We start from the raw sequence: 8194 nt of genomic DNA on the forward strand, positions 1-8194 counted from the left end.
TACGAACGGTTCTTGCATGAGGCCCAATGTTTCTAATACCTTAAAGGCTGAACRTGGAAGTTCAAATTACTTTCAGAGACCTATATTTTATTTTTGTTTGATTATCTGGTAAACTTAAATAGTTGTTAAAAAATTTAAAACTGAAGAACTTTGGGTTGGTAAAGGAGAAATACTGTAATTAATTTACAAACTGATTTTATTTGTACTGAAATGAYTTAGATAATAGATTTCCACTAACAAACAGTGAAGGCCCTGCAATTTGATGCCGTTTCGGAGAAAATAAACYTTATTATTACAAACTAAGGTTGGACAATATTGTTGAAAAAAATTATCAAAATTAATTTTGTCATTTAGCGATAACAAAATGACAAATAATACTGTAGATAATAAATGCATTCCATTCTTCATTTTAACAGGTTAAAATTTTAAGCCTTGAATTGAAACTTATCTTCTTCTACAATCTAGAGTGGCAGCATTTCTTTAGCCTTTTGAGCCCTGTTGTACAGGGCCGACAACAGAACTGAAGGAAATCTTCTAAAACCTTGTGGGCTTAAAGGGTTAGTAACRCAATATGGCACGGGCTCACATGTGCACTTGATAGTGAGAGTGAGTCGCTCACAAAAATCATCATCATGTCACTAACTGCAGTAATTGCAAAGTGGCAAATATTAATTAATTGTTTTTCTGACAAATAATTGTATGATACGGTTTTGCCGAACACTATTATGAACACAGTCAAATTAAATTCTTTCAGAAATTAGAGATTAAAAATTACTTATATGATTTTGTTGGAGTTTGTTAGTAGAACTCCAAATTTAGCCTATTGGAAACTGGAATTGGCCACGAAAATCTCTAAAAATACCATTACCAGCATAAAGTCTGGCTGTGGAAATGGAGGAGCATGGTTGAATATACACATTAAAAGCTTCAAGGCTTTAATCTCTGAAAACAGAAAATCAATAAGGCTATTGAACCTTTAAAACACAACGTAAAGAGTTACAGGAACACAAGGACATGASAAGCCTTTCCTCCTGAAGCAGGAGCCTCACTAACCAACACAAACAAGAGGCAGAGCGCCACACTGGACCGGTCAAAATCGAACTTATCTGACGAGGACCCGCCTTAATCCCATTTGCAGAGTTGAAATGGGTTCGTTTTAAAGGGAAACTGAATCTTCCTAATACAATAATAGCATGAGTGCTGAATGCAACACGCCTTTCAGTCACAAAACACAAGGCTAAACAAAAAGGCAATAATCACAACTGAGTCTATGATATATGCTGATGACAGCTGGGATGATGCAAGAGACCTTGTGCCATTTGGTCCAGTGACATAGAATTACACACTATTTAGAAATTCAGCCAAAACCACAGGAGGAGTTGCAAATTATTAATTACCCCTGCAGCCTTTTGACTGGAGACACAGAAAACAGGTTTTAACGCCTCTTAATTTCCCAAACGCACCTTGGAGACAGTTGGATTCAGCTAAGGTGCTTTCTGTAATTTATGGTAACAACTGCAAATGTAAATGTAGCCACCATGACTTCACCAGCAGCCTTAAATATTCATGAGGACATATTGATTATGTCGTGTTTTGTTGTTAAGCAAAGCACTTTTTACTACAGCGGTGACACGTTACGCTCAACCCCTTATGGGATGGCTTCAAAGTATCTAATGAGTGAGTTATTACACGTCCTTAATGGGTTTTCAGAAATATACCAACAAACGTGACCGTCACTTCAGGAAACTAAATGTTGATGAGGGAGGGAAAAAAGGTTCAAAGTCTAGCTGCTGTCAGAGATCGTCCTTCAACTCAACGCAGCGGATCCAACGCTTCGTTTGGCAAACATCAATCATCTTTTACTTTTTAGGTTAATAAAGATAACGGTCTAAAAACTATTCAATTAAATCTAAAAGTTGGGTTATATATTTCTGCAAAGTGCAGTAGAAAGATTAGGTCAATTTGCCTAAATAAGCTTATCACAAAAATGATGAAAATTGCAGAGTTAATCCTGATTATTGCTGGTGTGGAGGCAGATTGTGTGTGAAAGGTGAAAAGTTYGGAGCTCTGCAGTGACACCTACCTGACGTGGTTGTCGCAGAACTTGGTGTTTTGAGGCCGGCTGAGCAGCACCGTCCGAGCCGAGGCGTCTACGGGCTCGGCCTGGGAAGTGGTCCCGGACATCTCGTCATCTGCCTTGCGGTAGCCGGCGGACGATCCAGAAGGTCCTGCGCGGTTGGATGGATGGGGAAAAGGTGAGGCTGAGTGAGCGCGAGGAGGGGGGACACATACACACACACGCACGCRCGCACGCGCACGCACACACACAGACGGGAGTATACAGTTCAAAAGCGACCAATAACGAACAGGGAAGCCGGTGGGGTCGATTCAGTGATGTTTTCTATTAAAAATAACTGTTTGTCTGAACGCACACGCGCGTGTTCCGTGACGCCCACCGGACCCCCCCACCCCTGCACATAATAATGGATGTGCTGAGGGATGCACAATGGCGAACAAACACCGGGTTCAGTTCGTTTCTATCAGCAGCTCATTCATGTGCTGGCCGAGCGATTTCAACCCATGCGCCGAATTTCCAGAAAAGTGACATTCTGGTCTCCTTCTCTTCTCCTCCTCCTCCTTCTCCCACTCCTCCTCCTCCTCTTCCTGCAGGGTCGCTGCCTCCCCGCTCGCCTGTCTTTACCATCTCCGGGAAGAAGCGTCGTGATCTCCGCTCACTCAGCCCCGCAGGAGCTCCAGGAGCCGGTGGGCCATTTCTCCTCCCCCGCCGCACCGGACCGTGATGATCACCGCAAACAGGTTCACCCAGCCGGGTCCGGGCTTCCCCCACTCGCCTTTCTTCGCTTAAAATGAAGCCATCTGCGACTGAGGCGGGTTTTTTTTATCCGTGTCTGCTCGCCTTTTTGTCCGGCGTGTTTCAGACGCACCCCTCCCTCCCTCCCTCCGATGCGATGCCCCAGCTGCTCTAAGGGGAGACCATACGGAGCTCCTTCGGAGCAGCGGAGGGGCAAAACCGGGACTTCCGCTTTTAAAGGGCCAGAAGAAGAAAACGAAGGTCCCCATAAAAATATATAACAAATTTACAGGTAAACATCTGTGCATGTTGGCTGACAAGAAACGTTTAAATTATTGTGAAAGTCAATTTCATTGTACATTTACTTGTACAATGTGTACATTTACTTTGTAAAACAATGTTTTAAAGGAGCAAACTATAAAATAATAAACAGCACAAAAAGTAAGGAAATTTGTGTTTTGGCAGATTGTTTGTTGTAACGATGCTTCTTGGCAACAATCATTAACGCTGCCACATTTGTAAGGAACATGCATTTGTGAGATGAGCAGCCGAGTATATGGGTTACACACGTGAATAATTTGCCAAATCCTCTGCCAAACACCTTATTTTGTTGTTTTTATTGTTTGTTTTGAGCGTAGTACTCCCAGGTGCTGCCAACCATAAGATTTATTGCCAACAAGCATTGTAAACAAACAATCTAACAAACACTAATTCCTTCATTTTTGTGCCAAGTTTTCTTAAAGGTTATCCTGAGCTACAGTGGGTAAAATAAATATTGAACACGTCACCATTTTTCCTCAGTAAATACATTACTAGAGGTGCTAATGACATGAAATTTTCACCAGATGTTGGTAACAACTCAAGTGATCCATACATACAAAGAAATCAAASCATAAATGTCCAGAAATGAAGTTATTTGTAATAATGTGGAATGGCACAGGGAAAAAGTATTGAACACACTTACTGAAATTTATCTAATACTTTGTACAAAAGCCTTTGTTGTCAATGACAGCTTCAAGACACCTCCTGTATGGAGAAACTAGTGGCATGCATTGCTCAGGTGTGATTTTGGCCCATTCTTCCACACAAACAGTCTTCAAATCTTGAAGGTTTCGTGGACCTCTTCTATGAACTCTGATCTTTAGTTCTTTCCATAGATTTTCTGTTGGATTCAGGTCAGGTGATTGGCTGGGCCATTCCAGCAGCTTTAGTTTCTTTCTCTGAAACCAACTGAGAGTTTCCTTGGCTTTGTGTTTGGGCTCATTGTCTTGCTGAAATGTCCAGCCACGTTTCATCTTCATCATCCTGGTAGATGGAAGCAGATTTTTATCAAGAATGACTCTGTACATTTTTCCACTCATCCTTCCTTCAATTATTTGAAGTTTGCCAGTACCATATGCTGAAAAACAGCCCCACACCATGATGTTCCCACCTCCAAACTTCACTGTTGGTATGGTGTTTTTGGGCTGATGTGCAGTGCCATTTGACCTCCAAACATGATGTGTATTCTGGCATCCAAACAGTTCAATGTTGGTCTCATCTGACCAGACTATATTCTCCCAGTATTACACAGGCTTGTCTAAATGTTGTGCAGCAAACTTTAAAGGAGCTTCAACATGCTGTTTCTTCAGCAGTGGAGTCTTGCGTGGTGAGCGTGCACACAGGCCATGGTGGTTCAGTGCATTACTTATTGTTTTCTTTGAAACAAWCDTACCTGCTAATTCCAGGTCTTTCTGAAGCTCTCCACAAGTGGTCCTTGGCTCTTGGACAACTCTTCTGATAATTCTTTTCACTCTGTCAGAAATCTTGTGAGGAGCACCTGGTCGTGGTCGGTTTATGGTGAAATAATGTTCTTTCCACTTCTGAATTATGGCCCCAACAGTGCTCACTGGAACCTTCAGAAGTTTAGACATTCTTCTGTAACCGATGCCATCATTATGCTTTGCAACAATAAGGTTGTGAGAGCTCTTYACTTTTACCCATCATCAGATGGTTCTTGTGTGATACCTGGTCATCATTTGGGACTGAACCAGCTGAYATTAACTTGCACTGACAAGGGGCAGGCTTGCTTTCTAATTACTGAGAGAGTTCAGCTGGTGTCTTGGCTTTCCATGCCTTTTTACACCTCCCTTTCTTCATGTGTTCAATACTTTTTCCCTGTGCCACTCCACATTATTACAAATAACTTCATTTCTGGACATTTATGGTTTGATTTCTTTGTATGTATGGGATCACTTGGGTTGTTACCGACAACGGGTGGAAATTTCATGTCATTAGCAACTCTAGTAATATATTTACTGAGAAAAATGGTGATGTGTTCAATACTTATTTTACCCACTGTATCTTAAAGAGTGCAGTTTGAACGAGTTTACTCCAGTAGTTTTCCAGATATATCAATGTGCAATTCCAAAATATACTCAAAGCCCTCAGATGAAATCTTTAAAAACAACACAGAAGCTTGTGTAACATGACTGAACTACATTAGACTGACTGTGGGTAACAAATATGGACAAATGTAGACGTATAGTTGGAGAAAATCAGCTGCTAAACATAAAGGAAAACAAAAAGATAAAAAAAACAACTGGAGTATAGGTATCAAGGATGAAGCAGGGCAGAAAAGCAAAAAGGTCTCGACTTTTCAACAAATTCAGTTTTGGCAAAACTTCTAGACCCGTAAGTTTCAACATTTTTATTTCCAAATCTAGTCCAACGCTAACCCACCTTACCTAATAATAATGAGCGAAATAAATCAAACAGTCAGACTCTCGATCCCAAATGGCTCTGCCATGAATATCACCATTAGTGATTTATTTTTACTCACTTTGACCATTTCTGTAGGCAAACAAATGCATGTGGTAGTTTGTATCAGGTCACATATTTTGCTGACAAATTTAAATATTGCACAGATTCTGTCTTCATAACTTTGCATTGAGTACTTAAAAAATAACTTCAAGAATATCTAAATACAAAGCTCAAGTCTGCATTTTTTTTCTTTAAGAATACAAAGGCATGTGTGTGTTTGTGAATGCAAGGTTGTTTTTAAAGTAATATTTAATTATATAATTAACAACTGATGCTATGAAGTTGAAAGAAAACATGCACAACCAGTGATATCAATGCATCTTTCCCTTTTTTATTTACAACTGCACACTTCCCTTTGTATTCATAGAGAAAATAAAAAACAAATGCAAACCTGGTGAGGCTTTAAACATTTCAGGTTGCATTTTCACAGAGAAAACGTACAGTAAAAATTTGTAAACTGTTCAACTTATTCAAGAGTTTGCAAATACGCACAACTATCAGTTAATGTTTAGATTTTTTTTATCTGTAAATCCACTTTTTTAATCTCATCTTTACTCCATACAGACACCTCATATCACCTTTAGGTCTTGTAGTCGGGCACAGAAGGGTCAAATGACACCAAAGAGTCATCTATCAAAAACCTGTTCGTGTCATTTCTCTTTACCGTGATGCCGCTGCCAACAGCAGCTTTCACTTTTTCCACGAGTCTTCTTAGAAACTTTTGCAAAGCGTATCGTAGTCTAGCATTTATTTGGAAATCCCCCAAATCGCATCATTACAAGCCCTAAAAGCGATCCAGTGAGATCGGCTACATCACAAAGCCTAAGATTTGTTATTTGATATCATTCTCCGGATCACTGAGTGAGTCTGTGAGTGAAAACATCAACAGCCTAATTGCATGAATAATTTAAAAAATAGAATAAGCACGGGCAGGATTCCGGCAGATTGAATTTCCACGGCACTGAAACCCCATTTCTGCAGCACCACAACCCCATAACAGACGAGCCGTTACACTCCCCTCATCAATAACCAAAATTGACTTAATGCCATTATATTCCACTCGAGCATGGGATTCTGGGAGAGATGAGAAATCGTCCAAGTGCAGCGAAGTGAAGCAGTCCGTCTCATCTTTGCAATAACRTCTGATGGCACATCAGATCCACTTTAGGAAGAGTTGCTCTGTGTRGCTTATGTGTCAGGAAAACTTGCATTTATAAGAAGTGTATTAGTTAAAGTTTGGATTAAATACACGTTCCATTTGCTTTTAACTTCTGAAAACCCACTTCACATTCTAGGAGCTCAACAATCCAGCCTTTGTGGAGCGATGTGCCCCAACCAGCCCGCAGATTATACCAGGTAGAGMGAGAGCAAAGGTCAAAGTCTTTTCAAGCTATCTGATAATAAACAAGCCTATCTGCATTCTCTAGATCTTTGACCGAGGTGTTGCCTCTTGAAACAAAACTGAAATGAATGTCGCAATCACATCTCAGCACTTTAGATAGCTTTTAGCTAATAAATGTGCAGAAGTGATTACTGCAGAGAAAATGTTACAAGGTAAGGATGCATTTATGTTATCAAGCTTTGTTATCTTTTACCAGTCTCTTTACATAAGAAAAATAAGTATATTTTTATCTGTGTGTGTGGAAAGTTTGACTTTACTCTCCTGTTCTTCTCTTTTTTTAACCCCAGCAGACTTAAGCTTTCCAAAAAAAGATCAATAATAGCTTCCTCAGCACCCCACTTCAGCTATAATTCATTTCTGGGCAGATCAATGCCTCAGTTACTCATCTCTGATGGAGTACAGGCGTGTTTGCCTCCGTAACTCAGTACTGATGCACCACTGCTGAGTCAGCTGAAGGCAACCGCAAAGCAAGGTCAGATGCAAGAATTCAAGATGTCCACACGAGGTTCCTCATCATAACCCGCAGCAAGAACAGGTAAGACTAATCCTCCAACAAGGATCTCATGTCCTGAAAACAAGTTTTAAACAATTTGACTGCTGAGCCTTAAAATGTCTTTGAAAACATGCAGCTAAAATGCACTTGAACACCTCATGTCAACAAGACCAATTGATTTTAAAACTTCAGGAAGCAAAACAGACAATGCAATCCACAAAGTCAGACACCTCAACATGCAAAACGTATTACACCACTTCCATTTACATGTGTTTTTAGGATGAACTGGTTCCAAAATGTCTGAGTTTAACGACAGCCTTGGCTGCTGAATAATAAATCAACAGGAGCTGCATAATTCATCTGCATTTTCCAATATGACAGAGCACATTTCACCAGCCACTACCTCTGTGTGGAGTCTGTGCTTTCACTCTCAGCAGCCGTCCTCTGAAGCAAGTTTTATGTGGTGTAATTGTAGCTTCAGTTGTGCATGCACGTTTAATCCAATCATGCAACTCGGGGATGAAATGAGCTGAAAGGCAGTAGCTACTAATCATTAGGACAGCTACAGTGGGACTCCTTAAAGGGCCAATATTATGTGTTTCTTAGGCATATATTTAAATACTATACCATAATAAAGTATCTATGCCACCTTTAGCTGTTATTAAAATGCTGTTTTTATGTTTAA

At 40.2% G+C, this 8194-nt stretch overlaps 1 protein-coding gene and 1 long non-coding RNA gene across 4 annotated transcripts in view; one reads left to right on the forward strand and one right to left on the reverse strand.

Moving 5' to 3' along the window:
* Nucleotides 1-8194, reverse strand: part of atp8a2 (ATPase phospholipid transporting 8A2) — a gene marked incomplete at its 3' end in the record, with an annotated part of 62001 nt that overhangs the window by 46737 nt on the left and 7070 nt on the right. Inside the window, 1 exon segment of the mRNA XM_014002237.1 lies at nt 2084-2228. Coding sequence (XP_013857691.1) covers nt 2084-2228 — 145 coding nt within the window.
* The window catches only part of LOC106513420 (uncharacterized), a 13385-nt gene continuing 7358 nt past the window's right edge, over nt 2168-8194 (forward strand). The window contains exons 1-5 of one of the 3 annotated variants that reach the window (XR_001309779.1): nt 2168-2255; nt 2671-3104; nt 6910-6970; nt 7042-7168; nt 7304-7551. This is a non-coding gene — a long non-coding RNA (uncharacterized LOC106513420). Of the gene's footprint in view, nt 3105-6909; nt 6971-7041; nt 7169-7303; nt 7552-8194 lie in introns of all 3 variants that reach the window. The other 2 variants (XR_001309778.1, XR_001309780.1) reach the window with 2 other exon arrangements.

The sequence above is a fragment of the Austrofundulus limnaeus genome, unplaced genomic scaffold, assembly GCF_001266775.1.
Source record: "Austrofundulus limnaeus strain Quisiro unplaced genomic scaffold, Austrofundulus_limnaeus-1.0 Scaffold12, whole genome shotgun sequence".
Classification (NCBI taxonomy): Eukaryota; Metazoa; Chordata; class Actinopteri; order Cyprinodontiformes; family Rivulidae; genus Austrofundulus; species Austrofundulus limnaeus.